Source organism: Anabrus simplex, chromosome 5 (genome assembly GCF_040414725.1).
Source record: "Anabrus simplex isolate iqAnaSimp1 chromosome 5, ASM4041472v1, whole genome shotgun sequence".
NCBI lineage: Eukaryota > Metazoa > Arthropoda > Insecta > Orthoptera > Tettigoniidae > Anabrus > Anabrus simplex.
This window is the reverse complement of record NC_090269.1, coordinates 386,491,958-386,510,436: the sequence shown is the minus strand read 5'-3', so window position 1 is coordinate 386,510,436 and position 18,479 is coordinate 386,491,958. Positions and strand designations below refer to the sequence as shown.

Below are 18,479 nucleotides of genomic sequence, written 5' to 3'. Positions count from 1 at the left end.
CTGAAAAAATCGCGCTAAATTCAAATATCAATGGAAATGTATATACGGAAATGGATAAATAAATTACGTCTAGAAAGAAAGTGTTATTGAGATATTAACTTCGAAGTTGCTAAAGCAATTCTGGATAAATTAATGAAGAATTATTTAAAAGGTTATTATTCAAAGACTGAAATTAGACATATAAACAAGATGTGAAATGGACTGCTGTGAAATGGCTTGATCTTTCATTTATGCATTACTTTTTTAGTTTTAGCATTCCTGCCTGAACTCTTACGGTTGGATTTGTCTTTTTTCTCATTTGAAAACATTGTATCATCACATTAAGACACTTGTCAATAAAAATATTGGCACATTCCTTACACATATGATGCGATGAATTAACATTTAATAGCTGGACAATTTTCTTCTTAACATGAAGCCTACTAAAAGAAAGAAAATCTATAAAATCCCGGCTTTAATCTGAGAAGAGGGATAAAAGAAAGAAAAATGTGAAAATGTTGTCGATAGTGATACTTTGAGGAATATTTACGTACAATTAGAGTAAAAATGTAACATACGCTTGGCTGTATAGTCGAGGATTTTTAAAGTTGCTATCCTGGAAATGATCTGAACGGATCTTATAATTCTTATATAAGCGTAACGTCCCTTCTTTCTTCTACACCCTATCCAAATCACTTCTGTGACATTTCAAAACCCACATATCACACCTACAACAACACATCGGTATTGAAGGTTAACTGCTGCACTGTACAATAAAATATGCGTATTACATTTTAAGCCAGTTAAAATATGGGTCGAGCTGGTCAGAAGATTATGAAGTACTATAAAAATCTCTGTCAGTGGAAGAATATATATGCAAACACAATATTACTTAAATTTTCTTGTCACGAGGGAACCTAAAGAACGACCGCGCATTCTTCTCTACTTCATAGTTACTGCAGCCAAACACAAGCACATACCTTTCCCCTCATGTTGAGAGGAGATATCAAGGAATGCCACACGCTACTATTTAATTATGTCAACTCACTGAAAACCCATAAATAATACCAAAAACTTCACACAAAAATACACGTGCTCTTATGACGGAATCAGTAGTTTTCAGGTCTACTCGCTAGAGAGAGCTCCAATAGCTGTCCCTCAATATCTCACTCAGTGTCATGTATTATCTCTACTGTATTTGGTGCAATTACTACTTTTGTCCAATCTGAAGGTACCTTACCAACACTCCACGCTAATTTTACTACTCTATGAAGCCATTTCATTGCTGCCTTCCCACTATACTTCACCATTTCAGGTCTAATTTCAGCTATTCCTGCTGCCTTATAACAATGAAGTTTCTTTACCATCCTTTCCACTTCCTCAAGCATACGTAGATGGTTTGAAAAGTTCTCGGAATGTACTAGAATGAAGTATCTTACCTCGGTGGAACTGCTTTTATTTTTCAACATAGTCTCCCTGTAGACTAATGCATTTGGTCCAGCGATATTCCAATGCCTTGATCCCATCTTGAAAATGAGATTCCTCCAGGCCTGCAAAATACCTCTCCAATTCGGCTGTCAGTTCATCCCTTGTAGAAAATCTCCGTCCATCGAGGAAAATTTTCAGTTTGGGGAATAGATGAAAGTCTGATGGTGCCAAATCAGGTGAATAAGGTGGATGTGGCAACAATTCGTACCCCAGTTCATGAAGGTTTGCCATGGCAATAACACTTGTGTGCGGCGGAGCGTTGTCCTGATGAAAGATGACCTTTTTCCTTGCCAAACCAGGCCTTGTTTCGCGAATCTTTTCCTTTAGTTGATCTAGGAGGTTTGCATAGTATTGCCCCACAATTGTTTGGCCATTAGGAAGATAATCAATCAGCAGAATGCCTTTTGCATCCCAGAAAACTGAGGTCATGACCTTTCCGGCCGAACGCATTGCCTTTGCTTTCTTTGGTGGTGGTGAATCAGCATGTTTCCACTGCTTTGACTGCTGTATTGTCTCTGGGGTATAATAGTGGACCCAAGTTTCATCTGTAGTCACAAACCGGCACAAAAAAATCTTGTTGGTTGCGTTGAAAACGGGCCAGACTTTGTTCGGACATTTCCAATCTGGTGCGTTTATTGTCCAATGTCAAGAGCCGCGGCACCCATCTTGCGGATAAAGTTTTCATACCCAATTCTTTGGTTAAAATATAATATACCCGTTCAGAAGACATCCCTACAGCTTCAGCAATCTCCCACACTTTCAGTCGACGATCATCCATGACCATATTATGCACTTTTGTGATAAATTCTGGGGTCGTAACACTTTTTGGCCGTCCGCTACGCAGATCATCATCCAAGCTCTCCCGACCAAATTTAAACTCGCTGGTCTGCTTGGCAACAGTTGAAAATGAAGGAGCAGAGTCCCCCAGTGTGTTCTGAAAGTCGGCATGAATTTCCTTTGCTTTCATACCTTTCTTTACAAAGTATTTAATCACTGCTCGAATCTCATTTTTTTCCATTGTCACAAATCACTACACGGGAACAACAAAGAGTCGTCACTACCACACTCTTGCACCTAGAGCACTGACGCGCCACGTGTTCACTCACAAAGGATGTGTGATTATTGCGCGGGAACCTCGTTGCTCTAGCACTGACATCTAGCGGTGATTCCAAGAACTTTTCAAACCGTCCTCGTAATTTCATCAACACCATTTTCCTCCTCCCCATGAGCTTGGCTGTTTGCAACACCACCAGGATGATTTCCTTTTACATTGAGAAGATGTTCAAAATATTCCCTCCACCTCTCCAGTGATTCCCTGGGATCTATTATGAGTTCACCTGAATTACGCAAAACACTGTTCATTTCCTTTTTCGCTCCTTTCCTAAGATTCTTTATTACTGTCCAGAAAGGTTTCCCTGCTGCTTGACCTAGCCTTTCCAGGTTATTACCAAAATCTTCCCACGACTTCTTTTTGGATTCAACAACTAGTTGTTTCACTCTGTTTCTTTCATCTGTGTACCAATCCCTGTCTGCCTCGGCCCTTGTTTGGAACCATTTCTGATAAGGCTTCTTTTTATGTTTACAGGCTGCTCTCACTTCATCATTCCACCAAGATGTTTGCCTTTTCCCATCTTAACACACAGTTGTTCCTAGGCATTCCCTTGCTGTTCCTACTACAGCATCCCTGTATGCCACCCATTCACTTTCTACATCCTGAACCTGCTTACTGTCTACTGTTCGAAACTTCTCACTAATCAAATCCATGTACTTCTGTCTAATTTCCTCGTCCTGGAGATTTTCTACCCTTATTCGTTTGCAGACAGATTTCACTTTCTGTACCCTAGGCCTAGAGATACTTAGTTCACTACAGATCAGATAGTGGTCTGTATCATCGAAAAATCCGCGAAAAACTCTTACATTCCTAACAGATTTCCTGAATTCGAAGTCGGTTAAGATTAGTCTATTATGGATCTGGTACCCCTAGCCTCCCATGTGTAGCGGTGAATAGCCTTATGCTTGAAGAATGTATTCGTAACAGCTAAACCCATACTATCACAGAAGTCCAGCAAACACTTCCCATTCCCATTAGCTTCCATATCTTACCCACATTTACCAATCACCTTTTCGTATCCTTCAGTTCTATTCCCAACTCTCGCATTGAAATCGCCCATTAGCACTATTCTATCCTAGCTGTTGACCCTGACCACGATGTCACTCAATGCTTCATAAAACTTGTCAACTTCCTCATCTGCACCCTCACATGGTGAATACACGGACACCAAGCTCGATAGCTGCAGTCGCTTAAGTGCGGCCAGTATCCAGCAATCGGGAGATAGTGGGTTCGAGCCCCACTGTCGGCAGCCCTGAAGATGGTTTTCCGTGGTTTCCCATTTTCACACCAGGCAAATGCCGGGGCTGTACCTTAATTAAGGCCACGGCCGCTTCCTTCCATTTCCTAGGCCTTTCCTATCCCATCGTTGCCATAAGACATATCTGTGTCGGTGCGACGCAAAAAAAAAAAAAGAAAGAAAAAAAAATACACGGACACAATTCTTGTCCTAATTCCTCCAAATGACAAATCTACCCACATCATTCTCTCATTTACGTGCCTAACAGAAACTATGTTGCGTGCAATGGTATTCCTGATAAAGAGCCCTACCCCAGACTCTGCCCTTCCCTTTCTAACACCCGTCAAGTACACTTTATAATCTCCTATCTCTTCCTCATTATCTCCCCTTACCCGAATATCACTTACTCCTAGCACATCCAGATGCATCCCCTTTGCTGACTCAGCCAGTTCTACTTTCTTTATTCCATAGGCCCCATTAATATTGATAGCTCCCCCTCTAATTCCATTTCGTTCGCCAAGTTGTTTCCAAGGAGTCCCTCGCCTGTCAAATGGGAGTGGGACTCCATTACTCCCATAGGTCCGAGGCTTGCTTAAAATGTTCTGAGCTCGGTAAATTCATGAAGCAGGATGCTACCCTACTTGCACAGTCCAAGTGAGGATCTCTCCTCTAACGGGTTATGGACCACTGGTGAATTGTATAGTCCTAGCCGCCTGAGCACAAGGAGGGCCATGACTCGGAATATGTCCTAGATGCCCACTCCCATTCCATAGCAACTGGTATCCCGACTCTCAGGACCACTACTAGGCCACTCAGCCGTTGCCCATGGTTCACGAACTAGGACGTGACTACAGTAACCCACATCATGAACCATCACAAATTTATACACTTCAAAAAAATATAAACACTTTAGATGATATATACAAGCACTACAACAACTCTGCAAGGTCACTCAGAGGAGCTACCAGAACTGGACTGCTCTCTCCTGTTAGGCCTCCAAATGTGCTGTAAATTGTGGTAACACTCCCTGTGAACTGCACAGTTACCACCCGTGCACCAACAATATCGGGTCCTTCCCCCCCCCCCCCCCCCCCCCTTTTTTTTTTCCCCCAGGATGTTTGTCAAGCTTGTCCATCTCCAGCAGGGTCTGAGATTTGTGCAGGGATATGTTCTGTTGTTGATAGACTTTCAACTATACTAATAATGAAATCTGTTCTTGTTGTAGGCTTGTCAGTGTTCAAACTGTACAGAACTTCAGCAATGAACAGTGCCAGATCAATCAAATTGAAAAAGATTTTGTTCCAGTACTTGTGTGTATTTCTGTTGCAAGTTGAATGATATACACACTTGTCTCTGGCATCTACACCTCCCATATTCTGGTTATAGTTACTGATAAGTAGAGGCTTCACTGCCTCTAACCCTCTCTTACTTTGCACTAATCCATCTTTTGCATCGCACACAGTTGTTAGGAGGAAGACTGGTTTTCTCCCTGGTGGTGGTGGTGGTGGTGGTGGTGGTGGTGGTGGTGGTTGTTGTTGTTTTAAGAGGAAGTACAACTAGGCAACCATCCTCTTTGTAACACTAATCAGAGGGAAAAATGGAAGGGGTCCAACACTTTGAAAAATGAAGATATCGGCCAAAGGAAGACAAGGACCATGAAGGGCGTGAAAATGAAAGACTCCCTAGCCCTCGCAAACCTAATAGCGTCGGGGTCGGAAAAGAACAAGAGTTGACCAAGAGAGGTCGGATAGGATAGATGAAAGTGAGGAGCCTGGCATGTTTTCTCCCTGCTCTTTGTCTGTATTTCACCAGCAAAAGCTCCTGTTGCCTGAAATAAACACTCTCTCTAGGCTGAATTACTGCTGTTTGTATCTGTTACTGGAAGATGTTTGGACTTTTTATATATACTGTAGTACCAGTCAAGTATGCATTCCGAGCTAGCAGACTCTTCGCAAGGGGCACTTCGGTATAAAATTGGGTTGTTTAAAGGTCTTTGTCCAGTAAGTTTCTCTTCTCCATTACTTACATGACAACACATTTAATAAATAACGTATTTGGATCACCAAGTCATACAGGTAAATAATCCCTGCCACTATATAGCTCCACATGCAGTACATAGTTAGTTTTACTATCACAAGACTCAAACTTTTTCAATCAATACTGCTTGTGGGTTTTTTTTTTTTTTTTTTTGGAGGTACTGTATGAAGGCACACCTATTTTTCATACCGATAAGTGATTCATCAATCCACCCGCTCTGAGTAGATACAAAATGCCTTGTAAAAGCTGAGTGCAGGAGGTATAATAAGTACCTAATTTTTAGCCAGGGATCGTAACCAGGTGCACCTCGACCGATACGATTTGCTGCAGACGTATGAAGATAGGAACTATTGAGAAAAAAACTTGTTTGCAGGCATCACAGAACTAAAAAAAATGGAACTTGCTGTGACCACCTCATATCCCAATAATGCCCGACATTCTTTTTTTTTTATAATAATGCCCATGTTTATTATCAAACCAATAAATTTTCTTACATCTGCCACAGTCAGAGGTACCCATCTTTTCGACCTGGCATTGGGTTTCTGGTTCCGATTAGCTGAGATTTCTTGGGGGACAGTTCTTAATGCGAGGGTTGCTGACAGTAAAGTTGGCTTCATTGTTATTGGTGGGCTCTGGTGGGTACACCCTAACCCATGGATTTTGTGGTAAAATATGCCTGGGCCTATTACCGTAATCACAGTCTGAATTCTCGTTATTGTCTGAGCTATCATTACCTTCTAATTCATTTTCATCAGGAACAAAATCCGCATCGCCATGTGAACGAGATGAGAAGTCTGTTACAAATAACACCAGCGTCAATGTCACTGTCACCATCGTTATCTCTCATATAACTCATGTCACTCATTGTTTCATCCAACGCCAGGCTCAGTGGCTCAAGACGGTTAAGGCGCTGGCCTTCTAACCCCAACTTGGCAGGTTCGATCCTGGCTCAGTCCGGTGGTATTTGAAGGTGCTCAAATACGACAGCCTCGTGTCGGTAGATTTACTGGCATGTAAAAGAACTCCTGCGGGACTAAATTCCGGCGCCTCGGCATCTCCGAAGACCGTAAAAGTAGTTAGTGGGAAGTAAAGCAAATAGCATTATTATGTTTCATCCAACATCTTCCGAATGGGACTTGAACCTAATTTATTCGCCATTTCAGCAAAATAACCGACAAAAACAACTCGTACAACAGAACTACATGACGTGGCAAGACACCGTACTGTACTGCACCGTCAAGGTAGTGACTGAATTTTAAGACTGTGCAGTTCATTTTAACGGCAGTCTACCACCTAGAAACTGGAGTGAAAAGAGAGCCCGTAATCTGCTGTTCAAAATGATACTACATAGAGCTTACGAGAGCGTGTCTAATGAACGGCTGCAAAACAGTCGATGTATCATTGTTGACCACAACTATGTGTACAAAAAGGGCGATACATCGTCGTTTAACCATATGAGGATTAATATTCAGCACTACACTGGTTGTGTACCGAGTTACTCCATTTGGAACGAAGTAATGCATTGTCAAGCATGAAAAAAAAATATATATATATATATTGGTGACTTAAGAAACATATAAATTTTGTTAAAGCAGTAGGATGATGCCAATTTTATTTACCCTACTGTAACAGCAAGTATTGCTTATAAAGAAATTTCTAATATTTGAAGCTATGTAGTACAGCAGTTACTGTAAACTTCAGTAGTGATGTGGTGTTCGAGTAGGTGTGCTCTGTGGGTTTTGAAATATCAGAAATTTGGCTTGGACAAGAAATTCACAAATTTCCCGGTCACGCCACTATGACTGCCACTTGTGAATTGCAAGGTTAAATCAGAAAGTGTCCTGTATTGTCTATAACTTTTTAAAGCATTCATGAAGACTTGCGACGACAAATTGAGAGCAATTCACGCTCTGGGTGAAAAATATCTCTACTTAAAACTGAAAAGCATCATTACTTTGAGTGAAATCTAAATGAAAATATGGAAAAGTTTCAATTGGCTTATGTGTTTTGAGGTTTAACAAAGTCTCCTGACTATAAACTAGGAGTGCAAAAATTGCTGGATGTGTACGAAGAAATTTGTTGTCACATAGCTCCCTCTGAAGACTATTATTAGAGCGTTGGCCTCCAGATTTCAAGATCACAGGTTCAAATCTGCTGGAGGTAGTCAGATTTTGAAGGGCAGAAAAGAGTCCATTTGGCACTCCATGTCGTTCGATATTAGCTTGTGAAAGATCTCTGTTGATTGATTGATTGATTGATTGATTGATTGATTGATTGATTGATTGATTGATTGATTGATTGATTGATTGATTGATTGATTGATTGATTGATTGATCAGGTGACAGTAAGAAGGAATATAGTCTAGGACAAATATATATGTTACCCTCCCTAAGTTGCATTAGTGCTTACTTTTATGTCATACATCTTTATGAAGTTATCCTTCATTTACAACATACATTATGTATGAATCGAATGAATGAATGAATGAATTAATTAATTAATTAATTAATGATTTCATGATTGAATTGCATTTGTGCATGAATGAATGAACAAACACTCTTCTCACCCAGTCACGGATAGCCACCTACTGGAGAGAGTATTCATTAATTAATGATTGATTGATTGATTGATTGATTGATTGATTGATTGATTGATTGATTGATTGATTGATTGATTGATTGATTGATTGATTGATTGATTGATTGATTGAATTATCTCAGCCTACTGCTGCAGAACCTGGCAGTTAAGGGGAGAACATTCCATTTTGTATGAATGAATGCATGAATTATTGAGTTGATGAATGAATGGACTGAGTTCCTGTTAAAAAAGTGAGAGTTTTTTTAAATGCTCTTATCTTGGGAAATGTGATTTTCCTATTTTTTCTACTTGTTATTTTGTCTATATTTTGCCTGCCTTCTCTTTTATTGCCCAGGCTGAGCAGCTTGGTAGGCCAAGGCCCTTCAAGGCCTGTAGTGCCATGGGGTTTGTTTGGTTTTGTTCTCTTTTATTGAAACCTTGGGCTAAGAATGAATGACATTCCTCAATTTGAATAGGTCTAGCTGAATATACTGTCCATTGTCAGATAGTAACAGTAAGGCATATTAAATTGAGTGGTATCTAATGTTTTTATCTCAATTCAGTGTAGAATGTGAGAAATGTATTTATATGTGGTTATACATTTTTTTTCTTTTTTCTCTAGGGACATCATCCTGATGGAGGAGCTCATGCCAAATTTACCAATTATGCATTTGATGTCCAAGAATTTTTGAGGATAGTTTCTCTTGCTGCAAAACATGTAAAACATCATAAAGCATTCAAGGAGTTCCATAAAGAACATGATGAACTATAGCTTGACTGACTGACTTTTTTATACAGTATTATTAATATATTCACCTGACTATCTTTGCACACAATATAATTACATTAAACTGCATTAAACTGAAAATTAAAAACTGGATAGCTTTTTTTTTTAACAGTACAGTGTACTTATTTCAATCTTAATACAGTATATTAACATTTAACATTGTTTGTCAATGGTGAACTTCTAGTGAACCAATTCACATCAGGGATATCTTTAGTAATAATAAGTGATCAATGTTGTTTTTATACATATTGTTCTTTTAGAAATAAATTTTATGAATTGTTTGTGTATTTTGGATCTCATCTATATGAAACCCCTTTTCCTCTAATTTTGTAAAGAAAACCACAGGAAATGTTGCATACTGGCTGCAAAATAACCAAACCAAAGAATGTGATTGAAACCTAAGAAGTGTTGATTGTTGGAGGCCATGACTGATCACTTTTTATTTAACTGCTTTTACAGTCAAATTGGTGATTTTATCTGTCCTGATAGTACAAGTGTTACCCCCTGTCTGTTTAAGGAATACACGTTGATTATGTTAACCCTCTCCCGGCCACAGTATAGTAAAGAATACTGCGGGAAGAATGTGCCTCCTGGCCATAGTGTACTAAAGTGTAGTACTAAAGATCACATCCAGAAGCTATTTACTCCCTGTGGGTAGGGGTGCAGGTGAAGAATACACCCATGGTATCCTATCCCCTGCCTGTCGTAAGAGGCGAATAAAAGGGGCAACCAAGGGATGATACATTTGAAACCATGAGACAATCTGTGCTTAATACCATTATGCAATGAACACCATGGGTCGACTTTACTTGAGATTAGTACTACTCCACCAGGGAATTGTTACCGCTAGACATGGAGCGCGGCTGTTGTGTATACATTACGTCAGCTCGCCACGGTACGGCTGCCGCAGACGGGAGAGAGGCAAGAGGGGGAATGCATGTACAGTCATACAATGACAACAGTACCACTAACCTGCTTGAAGTTACATTGTACTAGACAATGATGGTCCTGCACACAAAGGATAGATATCAGGTTCTTCATCAGCTGTGTCCGTCTCACTATTCTCACTATTGTCCGTACCAGGTTCACTTGTAGGATCAGTATCCATATCACTTTGTTCAGTGTTGTCACGACACTCATTTTCATTTGTATTTTCATCATCACTATCGTCACTGTCATGGCCAACGTTTATGATGATATTTTCTATGGTTTTCTCCATTAACCCATCCCTGTACCAATAACTTTCCTCAATTGTTCGTATTTTTTCGCAAGCTTTTGCCCAGTCCTGTTGAGTGCTTTCACATAAAGAAGTGTTGGTCAGTTCCTTTAGGGTTTTTAAGCTAATAGCAGAGACATTTTTAGCAGCAATCTTTTGTTTTAACAAATTCCAAATAAGTTCAATCGGATTATGGTCACAATGGTATGGAGGGAGCCTTAAGACAGTAAACCCCTTTTGTTCTAACATTATATCCACTCTATATGCCGGTTTTGGCTTATTACGTGTTATAAGTTTCAAAAGTTCATCTCGTCTCCAAGTGGGATCACAATATATGTTATGCTGAGTAAGGCAGTCTACCATTTCAGCCTTACGAGATCCATTAGTGGGGGCTTTATTGACTTGCGCAGTATGATAGGGCACGTTATCGATAACAACTATGCTCTCGGGTGGAATATTTGGAATAAGTTTATCTTCTACCCATTTCTGATAATTATTGCAGCTATTCATTTCATTATGGTAATCTTGTGATTTGGATTTTGAGTCATAAATTAAATCTGCTCCCTCCCGCATGGACGACAATAGCTCGTTGTCCTGGACTGTGATTCGTCATAACCCCTGCGACGTCTTCATGTTGCCAACATATTTTTACAGTGTAGTGTGTATGAACCCATGTTTCATCCATGTACACTACTGGTTTATTTGGACCCTTCGCGTTATTTCTTATAGCTCGAAAGTAGTCCGCACGTCTAGCAACAATGTCTGACCTTTCCTCGAGGATAGTTCGTTTATTTTTACACTTCCGGAAATAAAACCCCATTTCCTTTACAGTTGTCTAGAAAGTTTCCTTTCCTCCTTTAAACTGTTTTTCATGTTTTGCAAATACAAGCAGTTTCCGCAGTGTAGGAATTTCTTTCTTTTGTTCATAATACTCTAGGAATTTTCTACGAATACGACATTTATCAAAGTCATCAATAGAAATCATTTTTATTTCAGACTTTTTTTTTTTCCGTGGTGTTGTAACCTTTTTGCCGGTTTGCTTCGCCTTTTCAATGTCTTTCAAAATATTTCTTACGGTTTTTTTCGGACTTACCAATCATATGTGCCGCCCTTAAAATTGCTTTTTGAAGAGGTATAATTACTTTTTTCTCTTTTTTCTCTTGCTTACAAAACTGCACGACATTGTATATCGTTTTCTTCTCCGCGGAATGAGTCCATTTCCCCCTTTTCCTGTTTTAACGTTTCCATTATTATTATTATTATTATTATTATTATTATTATTATTATTATTCGTACTATGTACTATTATTATGTTAAAGTTCATCTACTCCACTGCTCAACGAACAATATAGTCTATTAACTGTTTTCACTTACTTACGTACACGGGTTCACTAATCTACAACGCACAATGCACGACCCAGCACGAATCATTCACTCACACGATATGCGATGAAGTTTCGCTGGCGACAACTGCACTTTTATCGCAGGCGTGTGGCTGGGCGGAGCGCATTAGTTCTGATTTCCGCCATCAGCAACAATTCGCTGGCTGGGTAATACTACTACATGTGCCTGGTACTGCTGCCAGCTGGGTCTGTGATTTGTATCATCGGGGGAGGATTAGTATGGGAGTAGTACATTATATGAAGAACACCATGGGTCTGTGTTGCCTGTGTGTGGTGCCATAATGTGTGATACACTGTGGATCTAGATTGCCTATGATTAGTACCACTATGTGAGCAACAGCATGAGTATACATAGCCTGTGATGAGTACCACTATGCAAGCAACACCATGACTATATGTGGCCTGTGATCAGTACCACTATATGAGGAACACTTCGGATTGAGCTGGCACCTGTGGTTAGTACCTCTATGTGAGGAACACTATGGTCTACATTGCTTGTGAGTAGTGCCATTATGTGTGATATACTCTGGGTTTACATTACCTGTGATTAGTACCACCATGTGAGGAACATCATGACTATTTGTTATACTGACGTCCTGAAGAATATTTAATGTCATACTCCGACCGTACGGGATGTCTGACACCCATTGCTTTTGATTACGTTTGCGTTTATTAGCAACAGTTTTCAGAGCAGCAGCAGTGGCACTAGCACATTTAAGCTCTTTAGAAGCCATTTTTGAATGCTGAATGCACCACGTTTCAATCCGTGTGAGCATGAAGAGGAAAGAGGCATGGTTCTTGCACCTTGCGGCTTGTAATACACCATGCGGGGCCGCATGCAGTGTTGCACGAAAAAAGGCACTGTGTAAACATGCCTTAAGAAAACAAAGGTCCAATAATGCTGCCTTGAGAAATTACCCTCTTAATGGTTACTGGATCAGATAATGCTTCAAGAACTGTAATTCTCTTGAGTTCTATTTGCTAGAAATATAGCCACTCATTCAGTCACTCTTCTGTCTAGTCCAATCTCACTCATTTTTTCCATTATCTACCCTGTCAAATGCCTTAGACAGGTCAATTCCAATACAGTCCATTTGACCTCCTGAATCTATCTCCTGTATCTTGCAGGAATCCTATAAGTTGAGCTTCAGTGGAATAACTTTTCCTAAACCCAAACTGCCTTCTGTTGAACCAGTAATTAATTTCACAAACATGTCTAATATAATCAGAAAGAATGCTCTCCCAAAGCTTAGTTTGTCATGTGTTACAATACAATTGATTCTGATCTGCATTTAGGGCAGTTGCCCAGGTGGCAGATTCCCTATCTGTTGTTTTCCTAGCCTTTTCTTAAATGATTTCAAAGAAATTGGAAATTTATTGAACATCTCCCTTGGTAAGTTATTCCAATCCCTAACTCCCCTTCCTATAAATGAATATAGACTAATAATAGAGTAATTGATTATAGAATTGTGGTCAACAATCTTTCTGCAATGTTAAATATGAAAAACCTTACTTGAAAATGTTGCCAGCATTGTTGGAATCTTGTAGTTTCAGTGTGTTGTTTGCAAGAATTGTTAAACTACCTCATTAAATATGTGTATATTTGTTCTCTGGAGTTTTCTCAACAGTTCAAAAAGGAACTTCCAAATACGGACAGCAACAATGGACATTGTATTCCGTACGAGACGTTATGGCAGGCATGTCACGTTTCAAGTACTTTTCAATTTTAACGTTGAAGGCAACAAATGTTTTTGCAAGAAGTGAGGTCATTTTGTGTAAATAATGTATATATATTTATTTATTTTTTGCATTTCTCAAATAATCTGTAAAAAGGCATTGGGTTTTTCAATTTGTTTCAATTTCTGAACAAAGAGTGTTGTAATCTACCACATGATTTTATGGCTGACGAAGTCTCAAATAGAGACAAAACATGCCCCTAATATCTAATATTTTTTTTAATCAAATAATTTTTCATTAGTAAAGTGATGTGTATTGATTGGGTGGACCAAAACCTAACATTGTTCCTTAGTTTTAACTGTATCAATACGGATCTATGTGATGAAGTTTAGTAAATTGTACATACCACTTAGTCGAGCAGCTCGTCTCCTTTCTCCCAAGTCTTCCCAGCCCAAATTTGCAAAATTTTTGTAATGCTACTCTTTTGTCGCAAATCACCCAGAACAATTTGAGCTGCTTTTCTTTGGGTTTTTTCCAGTTCTTTAATCAAGTAATCCTGGTGAGGGTCCCATATACTGGAACCATACTCTATTTGGGGTCTTACCAGAGATTTATATGCCCTCTCCTTTACATCCTTACTACAACCCATAAATACCCTCATAACCATGTACAGAGATCTGTACCCTTTATTTAAAATCCCGTTTATGTGATTACCCCAAAGAAGATCTTTCCTTATATTAACATCTAGGTACTTACAATGATTCCCATAAGGAACTTTCACCCCATCAATGCAGTCATTAAAACTGAGAGGACTTTTCCTAATTGTGAAACTCACAACCTGACTTTAAACCCTGTTTATCATCATACCATTGCGTACTGTCCATCTCACAACATTATCAAGCTCATGTCCAGCTCCATGGCTAAATGGTTAGCGCGTTGGCCTTTGGTCACAGGGGTCCCGGGTTCGATTCCTGGCAGGGTCGGGAATTTTAACCTTAATTGGTTAGTTTCGCTGGCATGGGGGCTGGGTGTATGTGTCGTCTTCATCAGCATTTCATCCTCATCACGACGTGCAGGTCGCCTACAGGAGTCAAATCGAAAGACCTGCATCTGGCGAGCCGAACTTGACCTCGGACACTCCCGGCACTAAAAGCCATACGCCATTTCATTTCATCAAGCTCATTTTGCAGTTGTTCACAATCTTGTAACTTATTTATTAATTACTCCATACAGAATAACATCATCTGCAAAAAGCCTTATCTCTGATTCCACTTCTTTACTCATATCATTTAGATATATAAGAAAACATAAAGGTCCAATAATACTGCCGTGAGGAATTCCCCTCCTAACTATTACAGGGTCTGATAAAGCTTCGCGTAGGCCGTACTCTAATTCTCTGAGATCTATTTTCTAGAAATATAGCAACCCATTCAGTCACTGTTTTCTCTAGTCCAATTGCACTCTTTTCTGGCAGTAGTCTCCCATGATCTACCCTATCAAATGCCTTAGACAGGTCAATCATGATACAATCCATTGACCTCCCGAAAGCAAGATATCTGCTATATCTTGCTGGAATCCTACAAGTTGTGCTTCAGCGGAATAACCTTTCCTAAACCCGAACTGCCTTCTATCGACCCAGTTACTAATTTCACAAAAATGTCTAATATAATCAGAAAGAATGCCTTCCCAATGCTTACATGCAATGCATGTCAAACTTACTGGCCTGTAATTTTCAGCTTTATGTCTTTCCTTTATACAGGGGCTACTATAGCAACTCTCTATTTATTTGGTATAGTCATAGAGTTAGTAAATAATACACTAGAGATAGCATGGGCGCTGCAGTCGCGTGCAAAGTTGAACGAGCGCGCTATTTGGCAAAAGCTGGATTGTTTTGGCACTGTCACTACTGGAGCTTCCCGATAAATTGAAGTATGTACTTCTCCGAAGGAAAATGCCAGTCTCCTGTGCTGCTTATGACTACGTAGAGAGTTAAACAAAGGGCAATGGCGTATCATTTCATAGGTATTTTCCTTGAAATTCATTTCCGTGCGTATAAAATAGTACTTTGCATGACACTTATTGTCATGTGAATTGGTATACTTGGGCTGACTTTGTGACTGATTTTCCTGTTGGCGTGAATGAGATTCTTTGGAAATTAATGTTTCACTGAATGGCCATGCCTTTGAAAGCGAATGCCCAGAAAAATCATGTGCATGATACCGAGCGAGTGGCCGCAGGCGTTAGGTCACGTAGCTGTCAGCTTGCATTCAGGAGATAGTGGGTCTGAACCCCGCTGTCGGCGGCCCTGAAGATGGTTTCCAATTTTTACACCAGGGAAATGCTGGGGCTGTACCTAAATTAAGGTCACAGTCATTTCCTTCCCACTCCTAGCCCTTTCCTGTCCCATAGACATCGTAAGGAATGGAAGGAATCTATAATAATACCAATTTATAAAGGAAAGGGTGATAAAAGGAAACCAGAGAACTACAGACCAATCAGCCTGACCAGTATAGTTTGTAAAATTCTGGAGAGTTTAATATCGAAGTACATCAGAGGGATATATGATGATAAAAATTGGTTCATGAGGAGCCAGTATGGATTTAGAAAGAAATTTTCTTGTGAGGCACAACTGGTGGGATTTCAGCAGGACATATCAGATCATTTGGATTCAGGTCAGTTAGATTGCATAGCCATAGATCTTTCCAAAGCCTTTGATAGAGTGGAACATGGAATATTATTAAAGAAATTGGAGGGAATAGGATTGGACGTAAGGGTTACACGTTGGATAAAAACATTTCTAAATTCAAGGGTTCAGAAAGTCAAAGTAGGAAATAATGTATCTCAGGAAGAGAAAGTTTGGAAGGGAATTGCACAGGGTAGTATAATCGGTCCGTTACTTTTCTTAATATACGCAAATGATTTAGGGAACAATATAACATCAAAAATAAGATTGTATGCAGATGACATAATTGTTTATAGAGAAATAAACAACATTGAGGATTGTTCAGAATTGCAAAGGGACCTTGAAAGTATCCAACAATGGGTTGAAGAAAATAATATGAAGGTTAATGGAGGCAAATCAACTGTTACAACTTTTACAAACAGGAGTTTTAAAACTGAATTTGAATATACTTTGGATGAGGTAGTTATCCCAAAAGATGGCAAGTGCAAATACTTAGGTGTGAGATTTGAAAGTAATTTGCACTGGAAGGATCATATTGATGACATTGTTGGGAAAGCATACAGATCATTACATGTCATAATGAGGCTACTTAAAGGATGCAACAAAGAATTAAAAGAAAAAAGTTACTTGAGTATGGTTCGTCCATTATTGGAATATGCAAACAGTGTTTGGGATCCTCACCATGAATACCTAATAAAAGAAATAGATAGTGTGCAGAGGAAAGCAGCAAGATTTGTAACAGGGGATTTCAGGAGAAAGAGTAGTGTATCAGAAATGTTAAAGGAACTTGGGTGGGAAACTTTAAGTAAGAGAAGGGAGAAAACTAGACTTACAGGATTATATAGAGCCTATACAGGAGAAGAAGCATGGGGAGATATCCGTGAGAGGCTTCAGTTGGAAAATAATTATATCGGCAGGACTGACCACAAATATAAAATTAGAAGGAATTTTAGCAGAAGCGATTGGGGTAAATTTTCATTCATTGGGAAGGGTGTGAAGGAGTGGTACAGTTTACCAGGGGTAGTGTTTGATCCTTTTCCAAAATCTGTACAGATATTCAAGAAGAGAATAAACAGCAACAGAGAAAATAAATGAAGTGTTAGAGGGCATTCGACCAGTGCAGGTTATTGTAAATAAAAAAATGTGTGTGAATAAATTAATTCCATCCCCTGGTCTAAGGAGTTTGGACAGCCAAAGTAGGGGACTGCCTGTAGGGGTGAAGTACAGTGGGGACTTCAAGGGCCCTGGGACCGCTACGGTAGCTGTGAAGGCCCTTCAGGAACTCTGAAAAGTGGTGGCAAAAGGGGCTCTGGTTAAGACGCAGCAGGTCGTTATGCTACTTAGGATCCAGAACGGGTAAAAAAAAAAAATATATATATATAGTAAATAAATAAATGCAATGTAAATATTAATCTTATACCAGTTGTATAGTATCATTTGAAGTAATTCCACATACTGTATATCAGTTGACTATATTTGTAAGTAGTACAGGAGATATAAGTAGAATTTTGTAAACAATATAAATTTATTAAGGATGAGCTGTGTGTTTAATAGAAAACATTGTTAGCGTAAATTGTATAATATTGTATTATAGGAAAAATTTTCTTCTCTTGTTAATTTAATATTTAGTGCTTGACAATAATGTATATTAGTGTACCATTTGCCACCGAGGTAGACACCTCATTTGCAAATAAAGAGATTTTGATTTTGATTTTGATTTGAAGACCTGTGTGTATTAGTGCGACGTAAAGCGAATTGGTACAAAAAAGGAAATAAGAAAAGATGTGCATGATAGCCTAGAATTGTGGTCCATTTTTCACTTTTTGTGTGTATTTATAGTAGGCCTACTAAAAGCTATTGAATATATTTTCTCTATATGCAGTTTGTTGCTTTTCCTTCGTACCATACGTGCAGCAGTCCCCATTCATACCTTACCAGATTTTTCAGTTCAGAGACTAGATGTGCCACACCGTGTGAACATCTGAGTCCTTCTCTTTCGTCAATATTATTATTCTTTTAAAATGTCGCATAGGACTATATACAAGCATAATGAATTATTGATCGAGCGAGTTGGCTGTACGGTTAGGGCAACACAGCTGTAAGCTTGCTTTCGGGAAATAGTGGGTTCAAACCCCACTGTCGGCAGCCCTGAAGATGGTTTTCCGTGGTTTCCCATTTTCACGCCAGGCAAATGCTGGGGCTGTACCTTAATTAAACCCATGGGCGCTTCCTTCCCACTCCTAGTCCTTTCCTGTCCCATCATCGCCATAAGGCCTATCTGTGT

At 39.3% G+C, this 18,479-nt stretch overlaps 1 protein-coding gene across 3 annotated transcripts in view; it reads left to right on the top strand.

Annotated features, from left to right (window-relative positions):
* Eogt (EGF-domain O-GlcNAc transferase) overlaps window positions 1-9,460 on the top strand; it is a 109,129-nt gene extending 99,669 nt beyond the window's left edge. For all 3 annotated transcript variants that reach the window (XM_067147734.2, XM_067147733.2, XM_067147732.2), the window contains one exon: window positions 9,052-9,460. In XM_067147734.2, coding sequence (XP_067003835.2) covers window positions 9,052-9,201 — 150 coding nt within the window. In that variant the 3' untranslated portion in view covers window positions 9,202-9,460. The remainder of the gene's footprint in view (window positions 1-9,051) is intronic.
* The last annotated feature ends 9,019 nt before the right edge of the window (window positions 9,461-18,479 follow it).